The sequence below is a fragment of the Phasianus colchicus genome, chromosome 5, assembly GCF_987193195.1.
Source record: "Phasianus colchicus chromosome 5, bPhaCol1.hap1.1, whole genome shotgun sequence".
Classification (NCBI taxonomy): Eukaryota; Metazoa; Chordata; class Aves; order Galliformes; family Phasianidae; genus Phasianus; species Phasianus colchicus.
Genome location: NC_143440.1, coordinates 43,362,492 through 43,384,969, shown reverse-complemented (window position 1 = coordinate 43,384,969; position 22,478 = coordinate 43,362,492). Strand labels below are relative to the sequence as shown.

Genomic DNA, 22,478 nt, shown 5'->3' with positions numbered 1-22,478 from the left:
ACACCCTTTCCTTATGGTGCCATTCCTTGTCTTATATAGAAGTATTCATTTTAAAGTGAAATATTGAAGAATATTGAGTGAAAATCATTGAAAAGTACTCTTCCTTGTACTTACTTTGAGAGCTCCTTGAGGCTAAATCCTTGGGAAAACCCTTGGAACTAAAGCACAGATAACTGAGCTTACAAGTAAATATATATAATTATAGTTCTCTACTAAGAGATATTACTGTGGGCTACTAAAATATTAACTAATGAGGCAGTCAGTGGTCTTTTTTTGCCCTACTTTTCTTTTTTTTTTTTCTTTTGAAGAAGGGAATATAAAATCATTGCTTTTTTTTTTTTTTTTTTTTTTTTTTTTAATACCTAAATGGCCACCAGTGCTAAAATATTTCTGTTACTTCTATTCTCCACCTTCCCATGGTAAGAAAAGATAATTTAGATACCAGTCTGGCTCAGAGGAAATACCAAGTTCAGGAATCGTAGTGAGTGATGGAGGCAGTGGTGTACATGTAGACATATGGTACAGCAGCTATTGGTAGTTTTCCATGTCTTTCAGGGTTAAGACAGAGAATGAGATAATTCACAGAAGAATTTTAACATTCGTCAATGTTACATTCCTAAACTCTAAAGCGACACAGCTTGTAACGTTCAATATTTCAGGTTCTGGCTAAGTCAAAATTTAATTACTGTATATGTAACTATTCTTTCCCATGTACCTATAGCATAATTTTATACACGCTGCATATATTGCCAAATATTAGGTAGAAGGTATACAACAATTTATTAAGGCTTATGTCTGAAAAACTTCGAAAATTCAAGAAAAATTTTGAAGGGAGAATTGGAAAGAAAATCACATTTCATTTCAAGGAAAGAATAAATAGGTAAAATACAGATTTAAGACTGTCAATGATGAATGTCAAGTGCGTTTATCGAATGACTATGCATATAATGGGTCCTAGCTTCCACATGTAGTTATTTGTTATAGATGTGTATAGTTGCTTAACTGTACCCATTAATTGGAAATACTGGATTACAATCTGATCTTTACACCAATTTCTTATATGCATATCAAAATGAGATAACCCTATAACCATTAAACCTGAGAAATGGAAGTAACGAATGATTTAACTTAACAGATGGAAGATAAAAAAATTCATCCTTTAGCATCTGAAAAGCATGGGCATACAGTAAAACATTTGAAAAAATATTCCAGGAATGAAAGAACAGATTTTTTGTTTTTCTATTTCCCCTCTCAGATGTTCACATTCTTAATCAACTTGTTCATATAAATACAGCAGGATTGATGTTATTTTTTTTTAAATAACTTTTTACTGAATATGTCAACAAGATAATATATAGTGTATAGCGAGGTTTTGAAATTAACAATGCGTGCAACATGGCATATTGCAGAAAACAGATAATGCAGACTTCAAATCATCTAATTTTCTATGTTAAAGACAGAAAATATACCATACACAGAACAGAATTATGTATGCATGTCTCAGTTAAAATCAGTTTTTTGAAAGATCATTTTCAGATATCTGGGACCAAGTGATCATAGCAATTTATTTACTGGCTTGTTTCTGAGAGGATCAGCAGTCAGTTGTCATTGGGCACAAGTCCTAGATAGTTCCCGTATAATAAAAGCTTGTCAGATCACTTTTGGACTGGTTTTGCAGAAGAAATACTAGTCAGTGTTCTATTAAAGAGCAAGGCATTCTATGCTTTACTTAAGTTTAATGCCAAATAGTTTGATACCGACTGTATTATCATTTGAGATAGAGAGTGCCTGGTTCAGCAGACTTCAGGGAAGGGGTCATATCAGCTTCCTAGAATTATCTCTGTGGAAGAGAGCACCAGGCATTATTTAATGAGACTTAAAGCCAGTAATGCCTGAGTTTGGCACTCATATCTTTTTTTTTTCTTTTTTCCTTTTTTTTTTTTTTTTTTTTTTTTGTCATTTGTTTGTTTTCCCACTGAGTAAAACAATTATTTTCATGCTCTAAAGAAAAAAAAATTAATATCTCCATGTTATAATTTATGGTGAAGAAGTACTATAGATGGGAATTAACCACTTCACTGTCAAAATCTGAGGCAATTTTCCTTTCAGTATCATCAATAAAGTGCCTTATGTAGACCCTTAACTTCGTAACAATATAATAAGCATAAAGTTATTTTCCTTTTCAAAATCAATACTTTTCTTAGAGGAAGAAATTTTCTCTCTTAAAAAGAGAAAATGACTGAGAGAAAAAATATAGTTGAACTACTCTAGTACAAAATAGCATAAGCTATTTAATTTTTTTTTAACATCACACTCACTGTATTTCTTTATTGGCTTACAGAAAAAAAATGTGAATAGTAAACCAATGTCTAAATATTCTTATGAAGAAATTAAATAATAATTTCCAGTAAAAACTTTTTAACCAAAAGTTCATGCATTCTTCAGATGTGGGTTTTTTTTGTTTGTTTGTTTGTTTGTTTTGGGGGGATTTTTTTTGCTAACAAGCTACATGCAAGGAACATTTGTTATAATGACAGAATCTATGAAAACAAGGACCTATTTGTAAATAAATCTTCAAAAGGAGCTGTAGCACTGAACAAAGCTGTGTTGAGATACCAGTTTAACATAATTTCACTTAAACTTCTTTTTATTCCACTCATCAATCTTATCTGCACACTTAGGTCAGTTATTAGCAGTTAACAATGGACGATAGGTGAGATGATGTCTGTAACCATTCATTTGTCCCCACATTCAATGAACACTTGCAAATAAAGGTCAAGATTAATCACTTTTGAGTTTCTAATGAGTTGTATGTGCACACATTTGGGACTTCTGTTCTACAGTTCCCTTAACTAGCATCTGTAGTCAGACATTTCTACTAAGTGAAGGTGGCCCCATTTTCACAAGTCTAAGGAAAAAGGTTACTGATATTTAACTTTGTATCTCCAAAAGATCATTGTCCTCTTTTACCTCTGATTTTTTATTTTTTATTTTTTTCCAAATCTAATGAAAACTCCTCAATATTCTTATCCAGATGATAAAAAATGAAGTCTGTCTGTGTGGCTTACACTTTGAAAAGTCCCCAACTCTGCTGTAGGCTAAAATACATGAATTGTTCTGCATCTGGAAAGCAATTACTATAGGAAGAAATACTCTTCAAATTCAATGTATGCCTTTTTAGATTATTAAGACTACAACTGTGAATTTGCTTAAGTAGTTCTCCCATGGCTACCCTTGAATTTTGTTGTAAGCAGCTTTCTGATTTTTTTCTGAAGTGTACTTAATGAAAAGAATATTTGTCAGTATCTCTTATCATTATATATTTTCATCTTCAAACAGAAAAGAAGCTTAAACTACACTATCTTTAATATTACTTTGATTTTTTATCTAGGGAAGCCAGTTATACTCTGCACACATATATACATTTCATCATCTGGGATCAAACCACACATTTTATGAATGTCTTCAATTTCTATCTTATTAGAACAGTAACCACATTTGTTGTCTTCATTTTGAACCTGTGATCTTTCACTTAGAGGAAAGCTGAATTCCCTGAATAAGAAATTTGCTACAAGTAAGGTGCCTAGCTCATCCTAAAACTGTAGTATCCTGAGGCCTACAACAGAAGATGTTCAAAAAGGAGGATAAAGATTCCTCTAGCATCAGTCATCAAAGTATGAAAGGCTAGCACGAGCATACATTCAAAAGATACCTTTTGAAATCAAACTTACAGCTTGTTATTTCAGTGAAATTATATGCTACATCCACACCCAGTAAGAATCCCAGTCTACTTAATCTGAAACTCTTATGTGTCCATCATGGCAATGTGTCCAGCAATGGAAGCGTGCAGAAGCACAACAGTTTGTTTTTTGGGCTTCAGCAGCCAAAACATATTAAACAAACCAAATGTATCAACCTTCTCATCATAATCTTGAGCAAATAGGTCATAGAGAAAAGACTTTGCATAGACATTTCTATCTAGAATTACACCATTTGAAATCATATGGCAGCCTTTTATTCAGCAAAATTTCAGTGACTTTACTATTACAGTAGGCACACAGGTTGCCTAAAATACCTGTTATAGCTGGAGAAAATAGCAAATAAACAGAATATAGAGTGGAATTTCAACCTGCAGTTATAAAAGGTGTGAGGTTGAGGATGCAGTTCCTTATATAATGATTGTACTTTGCCATCGATCATAACTGGATTCATTTTTCATTTGCAGAAAATGAATGTTATCATCCAATTTGAATTTGAGAAAATGCACACTCATAGACTGCTGGGTTTTAAGAACAGACTGACTGAAATGAGCAAAGGAAAGGATTAAAACCCTCTCTCCCAACATAAACAGCCTCATAAAATTAAAAGTCTAAGCACTGCACAGCAAAAGTGCTCCAGCTTTTACTTCTGATCCACTTCTTTGTCCCTAGATAGTCACTGCAAAAAAAAATTCTCTTTTGATCCCTACTCCATTAAACAAAAAATTTTTAAAAAATTACTTCTTTCTTCTCCTAGCTGTGAATTTATCCTTGTCCCCAAGCTCAGGAGAAATTAAGTTACATTAAAAAAAAAAAAAAAGGAACAGGAAAGAGAAAAGGGCAAGGGCAAGGGCAAGGGCAAGGGCAAGGGCAAGGGCAAGGGCAAGGCAAGGCAAGGCAAGGCAAGGCAAGGCAAGGCAAGGCAAGGCAAGGCAAGGCAAGGCAAGGCAAGGCAAGGCAAGGAAAGGAAAGGAAAGGAAAGGAAAGGAAAGGAAAGGAAAGGAAAGGAAAGGAAAGGAAAGGAAAGGAAAGGAAAGGAAAGGAAAGGAAAGGAAAAATTCTACCAGTGGGTTGGCAAAAAATCCAGAGCTCTTGGCAGTCATAGAGTCAGTGGAGTTAGTCGGAGCTGTTGAAACATAGTCTAATTTTGAGAGCAGCATCATAATTTTCATACAAGCTTGATGCTTCACATAATGCATCACTCAGAAGTGATTCCAGGTAAAGAATTTGAGGGAACTAAGGAACAAATTCCAAGTCCACCTGCTGATTTTCAAATACAGATCTTTGTGGAAAATTTTAAAAGCTTAAGATACAAGAAGGGTAATTTGGAGAAGCAGTGTACTTGTGCTCTCAAAATTTCTCAATTAATATCTATCTCAGTTCACCTGAATGGGGAAAAAAAAACCAACCCTGAATTTATTCATGATTTTCCCTGCTGTACATATTTCAGTTCACAATAGGCCCAGAGGTCTTCAGTAATGAATTTTTAAAAAGTTAGAAAGATCTTTCATGATTATTTTTCTTTTTGTCGATTGTTTTTATCTTTTTCTTACTTCATACTGATTGTAACTCAAACTGCAAAATCACACAGAGCTTGAACCATAAAAGTCAATGGCAATCTTTCCATTGACATTATGTTTTGCAACATGTTCTCAGCAATTTCCACTTTTAGACTGTAAATTCTACATGAATACCAAAGAGTTGGGAGCACTTAGAATTTCCCTTGTTCAGGTTTTACCTGAACATGCTGTGTCAACAAATACTGCTCTATTAATGAGAGGTGTAATCTAATGACAACTCTCTTACATGTATCTCTTACATGCTGACAACCTTCATCTCCCACTGAGAAGGGTTAAAGAAGTCGTGAAGCTTCTTAATCATAATGAAAGGCAGGAACCATTTGTAACATAAAAATGCATGGCATTGGGGGACATTTTCGAAATAGCTTTTGCAAATAGAAATCAAGGTCACTTCAAGTTTGACACTGAGTTCTGTCTACCTTTCCAAGTATACTAGGGAAATCTAATCAAATAACAAGTAGCCTTTTGGTAGCAGTCAGAACTCCAGCTTTAAGTTGGAGGTAGGAAATATATAACTGACAAAGGGGAACGGAAATATTTCAAATTGTTTGAAACGCAACAACAACTGCTGGATTTGAGCCAAATGGGTTTTACCCATTTTATCTGAATTGCTTTTGGCTGTTCCTAGTAACCCTGCTTTAATATGCACTTATTTTCCTGTATTACAGGACACCTAGGAACTTACATCCCTCAGACAGCTTCGACAGCAAAGTGGTTAATGTTTGAAGAATGAATCATTCTTTCCTTTGCCATGACACTGGGTTCTTATTGTACAACCCTGTACAGTACTTAGCAATATTTTTTTTAAGATTTAAAAAGCAAAGAGTTACAAAACCATTTGCAATTGACTTGAAATAGAAAAGATAGCACTTTTTAAATCCCATTATATAGTACACCGTATAAATTACAGAGTATTCAAATGCATAAATGCATCTGTGTAACATTTATCAAATGTAATTTTTTCATTGTTGTGAGGGTTACTTTCTCCAGAGTTTTTTTCTCTTTATCCTTGACACCCCCATCTCCCCTCACTATCACGTATGACAGTGCTCCAGGTCTGAGACATTGCTATTGCAGTATCGTATGTTGTTAGGGATGTGGCAGTCTGTGTAGTTAATGCCCCCATTTGGGGTATAAATGGGCTGCAGTCTGAAATCTCCTTTAAGGAGCTGATCATTATTTAAGGACACAATCTGGAAGCTGGTTTCCGTCATTTCCAGGATGGAGTTGTCCTTCTTGGTCCCTGCCTCACAGTAGTCATCTTTCCGACGGCCTCGATTGTATTTCCACTTCTGGGAGGTGTAACGCCCTTTTTTGTGCATGTGCCAGCAAAAAATGCTGAGCAGGACCACGAGCACAAATATCACTGCACCCCCAATTAAACCTGCAAGCAGAAATGGGGAGCCCAGGTTCTGAGAAGTTGTCTGCTCATGGCTGGAGGGAATGTTGCTGCCATTGTTTGAAAAGGAAGCCTTTGTTGTGGCTTCTGAACAGACAGTGTCTTCTCCAGTTCGGTAATTATTATAAGCATCCAGAGGAACCAAGCAAATCCGATAGGTGGATTTGGGCTCCAGATTTACCAAGCTTAAGTGTTGTTTCTCACCACTAACTATTCGTTCCTGAACAATTCCTCCTACCAGACTATGGCCCATTTTAACCCATGTGAGTTTATATGCCATCACAGTAAAAAGAGATATCCAGTTAACTTGGATGCAAGTATCATTCACAAAATGGATAGAGAGTTGAATTCGCTCAGATATAGGAGGTGTTACCCTTTCTCTGTCTTCCCTGTCAGGCACAGTGGGAAGTGTGACTATGATAGGAGTCAGAGGACTATACTTAGTACTTGGGGGAGGAACTGATGAGGAGGGAACTAATGTAGTTGGCTTGGCTGTAGCTGGGACTGGGGTGATGATAAGTGACATACCCGGGGTGGTGGTGGGGCATGACAGCATATTCATATTAAGCTCCCTGACTGCCATACCTCGGACCTGCTCTGGTCCCTGGCACATAAAACCCCGTACATTGATGGAAGAGGGAATAAACTTGAGCCATTCAGTGACCCACTTAATACTGCAGTCACACAACCAGGGATTATTCCTTACAGTGAGTTGCCTCAGGTTGTGGAGATCATCAAAGACACCCTTTACCAACATACGAAGCTGATTGTTGGAAATATCAAGACGCTCCAGTTTGTGAAGATTTGAGAAGGCTGTAAGTGGTATATGGGTTATCTGGTTGTCTTGCAAGTAGAGCCTTAGCAGATGTGTACCTGGAAGATCAGAAGGAGGATGGGTCAGTGAATTACGCACTATAGAGAATTCCTTGAGCTTGGAGAGGTGGCTAAAAGTGCCTTCAGCTATGCCTTTATTAGTAAGCAGATTGCCATCCAGAATCAGACGTTCCAAACCTGTAAGATTCTGGAAGGCCAAGTCCGAAATGACAGCAATTCGGTTTTCATCTACTCGAAGTTCTTGTAAGTCCACTGGAAGGCCTACTGGTACACTGCTTAAGTGATTCTTGGACAAGAACAGAAGCTTGAGGCTGATGGCTTCCCGGAACGCCCCATCCTCAACTCCAACAGTGGAGATGGAGTTGTCATCCAGGTGCAGTTCTTCCAGCTTTAAGAGCTGAGCAAGTGCAGCCCGAGAAATGGTCTGAATGTTGTTTTCCTGCAAGTGGAGAACCCTGACATTTTTGGGCAGGTTCATTGGGAATTCATCCAATTGGTTGCCATAAAGATAGACTGTGTGCACAGACTGGACATTGTGCAATTCTGCAGGAAATCCAGCATTATTTATTTGGTTATTATGGAGGTAGAGGACGGTTACACCCTCTGGTATCCCAAGAGGCACTGAGGTCAAGCTTCGCTCATTACAGTAGACAAAGTTTCGGTCACAGCGGCACACTTTTGGACAGGCCAAAGTTTTGGAGACCTGCATGTAGAGCCCCAGGGAAAAGATAAGCCATGATTTCATGAGAACAGCCCAGTCTGAGGGCCACATTCTAGTCCAGGAACCCATTTCCAATTTAAAGAAATAAAGTATCAAAGTGTTAAAGAGCTAATAACAATAATAAAGGACAAGTAGCAAAATCTCAGATCATTAAAACTGGCTTCAGTTTATGTCCAGTGTTCAAGCAGAGATAAAGTCCTTCAGCCTAAGTATAAAATAATCATTTTACAGTTGGCCCACCTCCTACTTTTGATAAGAAAGCCACAGTCCTATTAGCCAGGGTTACAAATCTTGTTGCTTTCCTTCATGTGTGCCGAAAGAAACAATAGCTGTGTCCTTGTAGTTGAGCAACCAGTTAATTTAAAGCTACTGAAAGCTGTCTGTGTACAAGTTGCTTGGAGTGATATTATTTCCTTTCATTGAACTCTGTTGATGTTATGCTCAGCTTTCTGAAGTCAGCAAAGTCCTCATAACAGCTATCAGCTGGATCTGGCCTGCCTGTTAAATAAAAGAAGAAAAAAAATTAATACTATAACATGTTTAATAGGGAAGATTAAGTCCTTTGGAAGACTATTCTAAGACTGTGGCTTAAGGCTCTTTATGGCCTTCTTTTTTTAAAAAAAAAAAAAAGAAAAAAAGAAAAAGAAAGGTATTAATATTAAACATTATCTTACTATTACTGTTATGTAGTCTTGAAATAGATTAGATGCAAAGTCACTCTAATGATTGAAAGACTTTCAGTGACTTCAGTGAAGGTTAGAACTATCACTTCTGCTTGCATATTGTATCTCCAGTCTTTGTCTTCTCACAGAATTTCAAGCTCTAAAACTTAAAGATTTTACTTTTTTGTCTTAACTCCTTTTTTATTTTACAGAACTCCAATGAGCCCTATTCACTGATGCTTGACAGACTAGACTCTAGACCATACTACTTAAACACACTCTGCATTTTTTTATTTCCTATCAGAATCTGGAACATTCTGCTTCCATTTCCATAGTGCCCTTATGTATTTTCTCATTCAGTTTTAATGTACACTGCCAGATTATTGCACCTCACTACAGCAAATTAGCTATGTATGAGGGGAGTCTTCTAAAAAATATGATAATCTACAAGTAGAAGATACTCTGCTGTAAGGCATATATTTGTTAAAGCTATCATCTTGATATTGTTACCTATGTAAACTGCGCTGTCAACAGACTTCAGAATTAGCATTCCACTAAATGAAACTGGCTCACATCTGCTCAGTTATTGTTTTAGGATATCAGTTCAGAAAACAACAGTTTTTCTAAAGAACACCTTTTCTGAAACCATAAAGGTTAGATACTTCCTTTAATTCTGCTACATAGTAGTTGGTGAATGGCTTAATAAATTTTAAAAAAAGTGTTAGTTATCATGTAGATGAGTTTATATTTTCAGCTTTTAAGAATACTTTTAACTTAAATCTTCTCAGATACTATTTGTCATTCACATCTCTTACTAAAAACTTCAACACTTTAAAACATGAAAAGGAAGATAATGCATTGGATGCTATAGTATAAAATATAAAATATAAAAAAGTATAACTATGTATAAAATTATGAAACATAAGACATTTATTTTATTACCCAAAATAGAGGATATAAATAAGTATTGTAGATCTCAGTGTCTTCCATTGCAATTACCCGAACAAAATAATTTCCCAGATTTTTTGATCAAACTCAAAGTTCATTCGCTGCGATTTAAGTTGAACAGAAATCATCTTTAAAATTTATTTTTCCTTTATTTAAACAGACTAAGCATCATCCATTTTTTTTTCAGCAGTACAAGAAATGTAATTCAGGAGTACACGAAAGCTTGTCTTTCTGTTACAGCTGTACAGTTTATAACATATCCCAAAAACTACATGGGACTGTAAGTGCAGAAAATCTCTTTAGGAGTCAAAATCTTATAGCCCTGCAATCTTGCATTTGTAGATTGCCGTACTTATTTGGAATATCATTAGATATCAGCCTCATGTCTGGAACAGATAGAGATAAAAACTGAGGCCCTGAAAAGTCCTCTATTTCACCATTATATCTATGCCTAATAAATGTACCATAATGCATGCTGTCCTATTCTTGAAATGGTAAGATTATCTACATCACTATTCAAAGATTTATCTCTCACTGGTATATTTTGGTGAATCACAGAATCACAGTATCATAGGGGTTGGAAGGGACCTTCAGAGATCATCGAGTCCAACCCTCCTGCCAAAGCAGGTTCCCTACTGAAGAGTGTTTTCTATTTTTTAAGTGAAAAGTGTTTTCTTTTTAATCACATAAGAACTTGTGATTCTGTAGCAGGATTACATCCTAATATGATCCTAGGTGTGACAGTTTATCTGTCTCTAATATGTCCTGTCTCCCATCTAGTTCATACTGCTCTGATCAGTCCTGCCATTATCTTTCCAAAATAAGAAAGAATGTGCAGAAGAGCCTCCTCTGAGATGCATGGAACTGCACAGAATAATAATGGTTCTCACTCTCTTTCTGTCATCAGAGACAATTTGCACCTCCCACAAGAATAAATACATTATATTTAGTTCTGTTTTGATCACAAATATGATTGTTGAATAGACTTTTCTGACACTCAGCTATGATAGGAAGCCAAGTTGAGGGCATGCAGCCACAGTCAGCTGCAGCTCCTGATACGCTGGAGATCTCCTGAGGTGAGAATATTGTATTAATATGTGCCTATACATTCACCTTACTCTAGGGCTCTCCCTAAAGTGCCTCTCTGCTTGGTAAATGTGGCTTCTAAATCAAAGATTTCAGTAAAAATTTTAGTAAATTGGGTCAAATCATGCAGTGCTTCCCATCGTATATTAAAAGTAAAAGAATTTTGACTGTATGGTCACTTAACCACAGCAGCACTTTGGAAGGTGACACTCTGGAATTCCCCTCCTTTTTATGGTTACAGTGATTTTGCACTCAGAAATCTTTTAAAACTTTTCTGCTTCTCTTACACTACTGTTGCTGGTTGACTACACTACTGGTGTTGGGATTTGGACTAGATGACCTCTAAAGGTCTCTTCCAACTCTATAGATTCTATGATTCTATGATCTGTGTGACACTCAGCTGAACATGACCAGCAGTGTGTCCAGGTTGGCCAAGAAGGCCAATGACATCCTAATGTGTATCAGAAATAGTGTAGCAAGCAGGACCAGCAGGACCAGGGAGGTGATCATCCCCCTGTACTCACTTGCACCTCAAGTAGGGTGTTCAGTTTTGGGCCCCTCACTACAAGAAATACATGGATTGGTGGACAATATTGGTGGTAGGTGAATGCTTGGACTACATGATCTTAGTGGTTTTTTCCAACCTCAATAATTCTACAATTCTGTGAAATGGAGTCCTTTTATTAATGGCACTATCCCAAATTCCAACTAGCATAGTGGAAACTAGTATGCTGAGACGATGAAACTCACAGCACAGAAAATATGCGGTCACTCAGGCAGCTACTCTTGATTGTATTAAGCAAGAGCACAAGGACAAATCTAATCAGATATTTATGACTTCAGAGTTGACTGTGGTGTAACAGAGGGAAGCAGTAAGGAAGAAAATATACAAGTGAATGTGCTTAAATAAATTATTTTGGAAAGACTTTACTTCAGTATTCTTCTACAACTTTTTAATAATAATTCATAGTGGTTGTAACAGTTGCAAGAGCAGAATATTTCAGCTGATCTCAAGAACCCAAATGCAAATTGAGTTATGTCCCTGCATTAGAATTTTCCATCCCAAAGATGTAAAAAAAACCAAACAGATTTGAGCAACATTCTTGATTTGAAAATGAAATTCCTGGAAGGAAAAATATCTAAGACAAATTCCAGAAGGCTGGAAAAGTTGTTTTTGGCTAATCATCAACACTGAGAGCAGGTAAAATAATTGTGCTTTCTCCCCATCTCTGTAATGTTGGCTTTCTGAAGCAAAATCTGTATTTTCAGTATTCTTAGAAGATCTTAACTGAGTCTGTCCATAAATGAATTGGTTATTTGCAGAGGCAGAATTAGGGAAGTAGATAAATTAAAGTCAGAAACTGTAAATTGTTAGTAGCTTGTTTAGTGTGAAGACAGCAAATTCTAAAAATCAAGCTGGGAAGAGAGGATAAGGGTAAAAGAATACATTGCGGTTAACATTTTATTTTTTTTTAAATCAACAAGCAGTAATAACACATCTGCTCATCATCTTGATTTTATTTTTTTTTCCCATTTCTTTATCATGTACACTTAATATCTATTATTTCCCACTGCATCCTCCTTGGAGCACAAGACATTTAAAGTTTCTAGGACATTTCCCATCTTACTGCAACCAGGACATTAAATCCTAACAGGAAATACAGAAGTTGAGTGAGGTGTACTGAGATAAATTAGAGCATACGTACTCATTTTAGGTGGCCATGTCTGAAAATTTGGCTTAATGATCTGAGTACCTGACATCAATGAAAATGTTCCTTTTTACATCTTAGAAGTTTCTGAGGAATGTTTTTATCTCATTGTCATCTCAAACCGGCTTTATTTTAATTTTCTTTTGGCATAATTAATATCTAGCTTTGAGTGTTGGATAAAAATTTCAAATTTGATTTTTTCAAGACTGAACTGCTTCTTTCACATACTTTGATTAAAGTTATTAAAAAGGCTGAAACATCTGGCTGGAAGTTGTAACGGTGAAAGTTTTTTTAGTCTCCCCTTCACTGCTGAGGAGCATCCACATAATTTCAAGCTTCAGTCATCCTGCTTTGCATAGGCCATGCAATTTAGCTTCAATAAATATTCGTGTTTCAATAATTAAAATATATTACTGAAAATACTACCAAGTTACAAACTTGTAATACGTAGGAATAAAACCTAATATCTCACTAGCAGGTATTTTATAGATCTCTCTCCTATCTTGCTCACCAGCACTACTTCAATGGCTGGGTCTACAGTGTCCAATAAATCTTCCAAATGGCCAAAGGGCAACCTTCACCACTTTTCATGCTGCAGACCTCCAAGCGTGCAGTCCCAGATGCAGTAGTCAAACCTCTGTGGCTGCCTCAGAACCTTCTGAGGTTCAGGGAGGAGTAAACAAGCACAGGAATCAAGGAGGAAGAACAGCTTGTGGAATACAATCAGCATATATATACTTACAGTCCAACATTACAAGCACAGGAGTCTTGCTGTTTTCCTGAAATGAGGTAGTCTGCATGTTGTACAGAAAGGCTATTAATTTTTTAGAAGGAGTAAAAAATAACAATGTTAACTACTCCATCCTTCAAGGAATCCTAAAAATAATTAAGAGCAGTTCCTGGGGACCTGGATATATTTTTTTTATATAATCTAACCACATAGGATTGTTTTTCCTAACAGCTTATCCATTTATCTGAACCTGAATGCTATAAATTAAAAAAAAAAAAAAAAAAAAAAAAAAGCCAAACTTAACATAAATCAAAAACAAAGTAAAACCAAAACCAGATAGTCTATCCTTTTCACTATCACCAGACTGTGAATACTATTAAACACAAAACCATTTGGCATAAATTTTCTTTGCTTTTCCATAGACCAATATCAAAATCAAGTCATAATCTTACTCTGCATAATTACCTTACACAGTAAGTGCAAGGCTATTATGTCTGGAATCAAATGACACCCAGAAAAGAAATATAATTCTATTTCTCTGGAACCCAGCACTTAAGAAAGATGTTCTGTATTTCTAACACTTGATAACAAAGATAATTGCATAATAATACCTGATAAATCTTTTTTTTTTCTATATAAGTAGAGTTCACATCTATACATGAATGAACATTATACTTTTTTACTGAATAGGAGACAAAACTGTAGGTTTACTGTGTACGATTCTCTATGAGTTACTTGGATTTGAAAATCCTTAATATTGAGCTATAATCTTTTCATCACAGGCAGAGAGAAAATGGCATTATTTCTTGAGAAACTAAAGTGCTTTTATGGGAAACCTTTTTGCATGCTTGCTGCTGTGGCTGTTTCATATTTAGGAGCGTGCATAATGTAAGAAGAGGTAAGGAGGAAGAAAAAGAGGTGAAGGTCAAGACAAGAAATCCTCCCTACTGCTCTCTTCTCTTTATATGAATATTGATATCAGGATAGTGTCAGTAGCCAGTACTGGAAAGAAAAAAGTGTCTGTGCACACAGTTAAAAACACAATGAAGTCTATGTGGACAGATTTTGGCAGAAGAAGTCATTATTACCTTTGCAGTACTGTCATAAGAATGATTCAGCAAATATACTCAATGAGCTCTTCCCTTGTATTCTTCTCTGCCTTGATCAGGACATTTCTGTTTTTGCCTGCCATTTTGCTCTTACAGCTACTTTCAGAATCTCAGATCAAGCAGCCTTCTGGAGGCAAGTGAAGTGAATTTGGATTTGACTAAGTAGAGACATTTCTGCAAATTATTAAGCAGATGTATTTTCCAGAAGGATGCATGCTTCATGAAGTTATTTAAAAGGCATGACATTATCAGCAACAAAAGCTTTGCATTTAGAAATGTGAGTCAAATAATGATTCTCACCAGTCAACAGGAATCTGACAGACCCCAATTCCTGTTCTCTAGGAAGAAAAGCTAAGGTAGTAGAATACTCTACTTTCTGTTCATTCATTCATTCATTCAAAAAAAAAAAAAGAAAGAAAAAAGATAAATATGAAACTTTTTTCCCACCTACTTTGTCCATTCCCACCTCCAAGTAATACAACTTCTCTTCACTAATAGAAGTCTGACTAGATTGTTAGATTGACAGCCTCATTGCTGCATGAGTGATAATCATTTGATCTCTATAGAACTGTGGGAAAATTATTATTTATGTGTTCTATTAGTGAGCATTGTTCCAAGTAAGAATTTTATTTCCTTTATAGTTCAGGCTTGCTCTTTGCCTGAAAGTACTACAGAGTGCAATTGTTGCACAGAAATGAGGAGGTCAAAATACAGAACAAGCTTCTGGACCACCTGGAGCGGTCACTTTATACCTGGAAGGAAAACTGAAGTAGCTACAAGAACAATAATCTAAAGGTTTCAAGTCAAGGCTGCCCTTCATCCCATCAGACTATGCTTTGCCAAATATCTGAGTACTCAAGTACTCAATTTAGTGTACTTGTCCAAAAGCGGATAATGAAGTGCATAAGTTCAGACATGGAGATTGCTGCCTGCCTAGACTAATATATTTTTGTTTCTATGTTTAATTCACTAGTTATTTATTTGTGAGAGAAGAACATTATTCACAAAATTTGATGTTGTGTAACTTTGTCAAGACTGCATTGCCTGTGACAATTAATTAAATAACAGCTACTGCAGACTCTGAGCCCTGAAACATCCATATTTCCATTCCAAAAGAAAAAACTCATCTCTGCTCGTGTGAACAGAAGACCTATAAATCAATACAATCTTTTTCATAGTCAATGAAATCAGAGTATACTACTATATTTGGAAATAATAATAAAAAAAATCTATTTCAATTTCAGAAATTAAATGCTAGAGAACATCTAATAGCAAATATCAAAGAAAGTACACTTCCTGTTGCAAGAGGACACTGTGGTGCTATCCACTGAAATTTATCTTTCAGTTTGTTGTACCACCTAGTTTAATCTGAATGTCTGTCTGCATGGATTAATCTTAACAGACTTTTGCTATTAAATGTTTCAGCTTCTGGCAGAACTGGAAGGGGAGTTCTAGAAATGGAAAACTGCCTCTTGAGTTCTGAAATCTAATGTAAGAATCATCAAAAGCAGTTATTTCAGCCAGTAGTAGCTACCAGAGGAAAAGTTAATGAGGACTCAAATGGCATATCAAAACAAAAATCTTTGCCATCACAGGCATGTAGGACTTCATCATAAGGGAGAAAGAAATGTGCAGAACTCCAGCTTTTTAACTAACATAAGATTTTGAGTATTTTAGGACATGAAGGTTGCCCAAAAGTCACTGATAACCTAAGCATATGCTTAGGAGAAAATATGCGTGCATTCATTATAAAATAGCTGCTTGTTGAAAATTTAACACCAGTGGTAACTATCATGATATTTCAACTCTAGTGGGCAAAGAGGAACATATGATTACCTCCAGGACTCACATTAAATGGAATTTTGCACCTACTAGCAAAGTGCTATTGATGTCTTTATTAACCTTCCCCCAACGTCTAGTCTAATTTTTCACCTGTCTAATGCTCTGTTCAAAACTTGACAAACCTGTTAAAAAGTGAGAACAACTGATTTACTATGACGGAGAATTAATTCCTTAGTCTTCATCTCCAAAGACCTGATCTCATATCTTTGGTGAAATAGTTTTGATGAATCTCATCTAGTACTTCATAAACTCAGCAATGTATTATGTGATGATATAAAGCTGGATTGAGAAAGTTGAAAATGGCAGATGAAAAGAATCTTACATGAGGAACTATCTGGAACATTTCAACAAAATGCATTTTCATTAAAATATATGATTTCACTGAAACCCAGTATGTTTCATGGAGATTTGTCAGTTTTGATTACATTTTCAATAAGAAATGTGTCTGATGTCCAGTGCTTTCTGATCACTTGTGACCATAGTGAGAGAGGGGGAAAAAAGTGAAGAAGAGTCGAAATTTGACTTTATACAAAAAGATAATCTTTGACAAAAATTCATTTCAAGAAAGCATTCATAAAGTAAAACCATGAAAGCTGTGGAATTATCTGCCTCTTGACAGCTTTACTTGGCATGGTCAAAGGAAAAGAAGAAATTGCTTGTTTGCTTTCTTGATCCTTTTCCAGAGGAATTACAGCTTCCTGTGAGAAAAACATTTTTTTTTAACATATGTTAAAAAAATAACAACAACAGCAAAACCTCTAATAATACTAAACTAATTTTAAATAATTCCTCTTTTGTAACACAAACATTCCGTGCTGTGTTTAGCATAATGCATTTTGTAGTAAGAAAAAATGAAGGCAACCTGCTGTTTCTTTGCAAGCAAATTGGTCTCTACCTTTAAATTATTCTACACTGTGAAGCAAGAAGTTTGCTTTTATCTAAAGATATGTGGTCAGCCTCACAAAATGTTTTTGGATAATTTGAAAAAGCTGCTTTTAGAGACCTAAGTTACTAAACATTGCTTCTGTGGAGGTAACATCTTGACACATTTTACATGAGTTGCATGGTGCTACATCAGTGATGAGATTGTGTGGTGTTACATTACCTTGTGGGTACTATTCATTTAATCTTAGGAAAATGAGAATGGGCCGCCATATCTTATGATCTGCCCCCAACCCTCTGTGTACCCTAATATAAATAAAGATGTAAGTGTTATATGTACATACTTCCAACAAAATCAGGAGATTTCTCCTTCCCTTTCCCATTGCTTTGCATGCTACTCGCATTCACAGTACTAAGAAATACTCTATAAACACTGCTAAGGAGCTATTAAAAATAATAAAGTTGCTTGCTCTAATTGCCTCTGTACTGAAGAGAACCTGTCATGCGTATGGTGTAGCCATTTAACCACTGAATGTACCCCTGAACAAAAGACTGTCCCCAGCTAGAGAGCAGATCTTGCTCACAGGACACAGTCCATGTAATACGCAAACAGCAGGTTATTAAACAAAATTTTAAACCATTGCCATCAGATAGCTAGTTAATAGGAAAAGGAAAAAATATTAAAACAATGGATAAAGAATGTACAATTAAGCCTCTGAAATAGCTATTCAGCTAAATAGCTGAAATATTCATCAACTATACAATGTCTTAGCATCGTCAGTGCCTGACAAGGAACTGGGTATCTGGGATTGTTATCTTCTTTCAGCAGTCCAATTTTCCGCATGCTAAGGTGAAGCAAGAACAATATTCTCACTATTCCAAGAATGTCTCTAGAGCACTTCATATAAAAAACACACTGTGCTTTTACATATAATCAGAATTAAAAATAAATATAAAAATTCAGCAATACAAATCAGTATAGTTATACCAGTAGCTATTTTCTAGCAGTATAAAAGTACTCAGCATGCAGTGGCATTTTCTTAAAATCCACTGTTTACCTAGGCACTGGTAAAAGCAATGATTTACATTAGAGTACAGAGAGAAAGAAAGACAGAAGCATTAGAATAGTCCTTTACCAAGGATTCAGTCCACTTAAAAATTATCTTTTTTTTTTTTTTTTTTTTTTTTTGTCATTTAGTTTTTTTCTTTCTTTCATTCAGATTTCTGTTAACTCTGTATGATGCTCCCTGTTTTCCGTGAGAGGGTCCTATTTTCCATTTCAGTATTGATGGCTGAGCATATATTCTAAGATAAACACATGAGGCATAGAAGGACAAAGAAAATATAATAGGTTTTTGAATAAAAAAATTCAGTGCATTGAGGCTGTTAATTCAAATCTTGATTTAACAGAGAGCAGATATATTTTGGCACTTTTTTCTGGTTTGGTGAAAGCATGTAACACTACATTTCTGAGGCAGTCATTAAGTTTTCCCATTTAACGTGAAAGTTAGTTGAGAAAGAGAGGCAGAAATGAGCTGCACAGAATGAAACACAGGGCAGCTTGAGTTTAATGTAAAAATATAAATAAGTGCAAGCTCAAAACAGTAAATAGACATTTCTCACCCAATGATTCCAAGTCTTTGAATTAAAACCAGGAGATCATGAGAGGTCTTAAGGGATAACAAAATAACAAGTAAAGGCAATATCAGGCAGCAAGAGCATTGCTCCTGCAGGATGAAGAAGAACAGATTACATGTTTAAACACTGGTTGCAGCAGTTTACATCATCCAAGGAACTATTAGCTGCCCTTAATTTCTAACAGCAGTTCAGTTCCTTTGGAAGAAAAGGAAGAAATGATGTTTACATCTGCAGATGTGAATAAAGTCATTTCTCAATCTTCCTCCTGCTATACTCCTTGAAGGAGCAGAGATGCACAGAGACAAAGCAGAGCTGTGTAGACATCTTATTTCCAGAATCTGGAAATGTGCTCTTCCAGCCAGTTATTTTTTGCCTCACCATGATGATATTCAGTGTGAATAGTTTTATATGCTATACATCATCACAAGTCCTCTAACCACGTAGAGAGGAAACAGGATAAAGACATTTACCAGTGAGCAACTAATTTTCTCCAGAATGTACTGAATAATCAGAAAGAGTTTGCCATTTGTATGTGTTTATGAAGAAGCAGCTAGATGTTCTAATAACTTTTTAAACAGTTTTTTTTTTTTTTTTTTTTCCATGTTTTTAAACATGAAAAGCACTAAAGCACTCCTGGTCTTATGCTACTTAGGAAATTCCAAGCCTTCATGTTGAAGGAATCCTGAGAAAGTTAGAAGAAAGCACTGAAAGCCATTCTGCTCTGTTTTTCCACTTCTCCCCTTTGCCTTTGAGGTCTGTATGCAGTTGGATCAGTGAGAAAAACTTTCAACAGACCTTAAAAATGACACCTACCAGCAGAAGAGTGGATAGAAGAGTCCTCTCCCATTAATGTTCCTCAGTGGGTGATTTTTAGCTTTGGGCAGACAGCCAACAAAGAGACTTGTACACTACTTAAACTCTCTTAATAGCTTTTAAGTGGGTCCAAAGAGGTACAGAAGCCTGGAGCTGGCCTTCAGCCCAAAAGCAAATTCCATATGACATGTGCCAAAGCACTTCAGGCAAACAGGCTCCACCAGTGTCTCTTGTGCTACTACTGTTCAGCATAATCATTGTTGGAAGGTATCACAGAAGTATTATTATCAGTATTTTGTGCTTACACAAAACTAGACATCACAAATGAGTCTAGGAAGATACTCAAGGAAGAGCCAGAAGGACAAAGTGGGGAAAAAAGAAAAAAAAAAAGAGAGAGAGAGACTTTTAAGCTATTCCATATGCAGCAAAATATTCCTGTTCAAAAATGCAATTATTGTTGTCTTCTGTCTGCAGAGCACTCTATCTATTCAGGTCACTGCATGAATCAAATAAGAAGGCACTCTTATGTTTGCTGTGTAGATCTCTAGGTACTTTCAATGGACCTCATATGAAGATATGCTGACAGATTTGGGAGTTCACTGATTTTTTTTCTTGGACAAAAACTGAGATAGGAATCTTCTCATACTTGGGAAATTTAGGATTCTTACCTATTTCTACACCAAAATTTTATATACTCTAGGTATAGTTTTGCCAATTTTGCCTTGTTTTGATAATGAGGAATACATTTATTGAAGCCCACTGAGGAAGGGTATAAAACCAGCAAAAGTTCTAAATCCAGTACCTGGTATTCTCAGCACTTTTACTTCTGACATTCTGTTATGATCTCTACACAAACCTTTTGCATAAAAGCTATAAAATAAGGGAAGTGAAAAGCAAATCAGCTGTGATGGCCAAGGAATAATCCTACTGATCAGACACATAACAGCAGACATCAGGCTCTCATTTCTTTTCATATTGAGTATATACTTGCAGAAGGATAACTATGAAGCAGATGAGGAATCAAAACAAATCAAAATAAGCATAATAAACATAATAAGCATTAAATAATAATAACAACAATTATATAAACTGGGGTCTTATAAGCAGTCTGGAATAAGGATGCAGAGAACTGGAGTGGCCACAGATACTGCTTTGATTACCCAAATTTCTCTATTCCACCTCTATCTTTGGGCTACTTCATCTGTGTGTTGTTATGCAGGAGGTACAGTCTAGCTATTGTGCACACACACACACCCTACTTCAGATTAGATTTGATAGAAATTTATCAGGCACCTCACTCCAGACTTACCTAGACCTCTCTGACCCATTATAGTAAATAGTTATCTTTAATTCAAATAGTGGTGCAAAAATAATGAAAGACAAAAACATGAAAGTTACAACTATTCCAGCGGATAACAGACTTTCTGATTCTTAAGAGTCAGCCCAGAGCAGTGAAGTTTGTTTACTGTATGACATTATTTTAGAAATCCTTTCCCTGCTAGCTCAATCAAAATGAACTGCATTTCCTAATACCATATATCCTGAAAGATAGTGCCACTATCCAAAGAGAGGCTTAAACTAACCCACCCTGGCAGCAATTATCTTCAAGGCTTTTGAGCCTCTTGGGAGATACTGCCCTTCTCTGTTCCAGTGAAGCAGAAAACCATCTTATATCCAAAAGGAAAAAAAAAGTGTTTCCACATTCACTGCAAATATTTTAAGCATTACTTCTTCCTCCCCCCAGAAAGAATGTATTTTACTCAAATCTTCTGTGTAAAGCTCATAAAAAAGCGAAAGACTTGCCAAAGCAATGGTGTTCATTATTTTTACTAATCACCAAATAATTTCGAAGCACAGATAAGGACAGACTAATCATTCAGTGTTTAAATACATTTATTGTGGCTGTTCTGGTCACTTTCTGAATTCACTTTCCATAAATTACTGAGCTAGGCTGTGATGAAATCATTTTAAGATGACTTGCATAGGCACCTTTTGCAAATTAGCTGTAAATTCATAGGCACCAGTCTTAAGCTGAGAAGTATCTAACTCACACTGTGCAACAATGACTTAGCAATGAATTAGGAAAATTCCTGTATGAAAATAATGTTTTCAAGGCCAGGAGTCACTGCAATTAATTGAAATTAGTAAGATATCCATTTAAAACAGAGAAACCAAAGTACTTCCTTAGACAACACATGGCAAACTTAAATTAGGACTGTAATAACAGAACTACGTGGCAGGTTGAATTATGAATTCATTAATTTCATGGACATTATGTTTTTAACCAGGTTATCTTAAAGAGAAGAGGTGAGAATGTATTTTCTAACATCTGTGCTCTGTTGTTCTGTTCACTGCTGAGTGTGTGCTAAGTATGGCAAAAAGCAGCTCCAACAATTTCTTGTCAATTCTAGAGACAAAGTATTGAGCTGGCTAGATCACTAGTTTGTCTCAGTTATGAATTTCTTGTTACAGTTAGGAATTCCTTGTTTTAATGAGTCACACTTTATAGTCAGAACTAGAAGGTGAGAGGAAAGGTACAAGGAAAATGGTGTTCTTTACCCCCTTTGTGGTAAAGAAGTGAGATCTAATGCATCCTCATAAAGTTTGAGGATGACACCAAGCTGATAGGTGCAGTTGACACCATAGAAAGAAGAGATGCCATCCAGAGTGATCTGGACATGCTCAGAATGTAGGCACATGAGAACTTACTAGGGTTCAGCAAGGTCAAGTATAAGGTGCTGCACTTGGGTTGGGGCAATCCCAGGTA

General features: G+C 35.9%; 1 protein-coding gene across 3 annotated transcripts in view; it reads right to left on the bottom strand.

The window, feature by feature from the left end:
* Positions 1 to 411: 411 nt before the first annotated feature.
* FLRT2 (fibronectin leucine rich transmembrane protein 2) overlaps positions 412 to 22,478 on the bottom strand; it is a 61,671-nt gene continuing 39,604 nt past the window's right edge. For 2 of the 3 annotated variants that reach the window (XM_090141478.1, XM_090141479.1), the window contains exon 2: positions 412 to 8,790. In XM_090141478.1, the coding sequence (XP_089997604.1) occupies positions 6,373 to 8,361 (1,989 nt within the window). In that variant the 5' untranslated portion in view covers positions 8,362 to 8,790 and the 3' untranslated portion in view covers positions 412 to 6,372. The remainder of the gene's footprint in view (positions 8,791 to 22,478) is intronic. The other variant, XM_090141480.1, reaches the window with a different exon arrangement.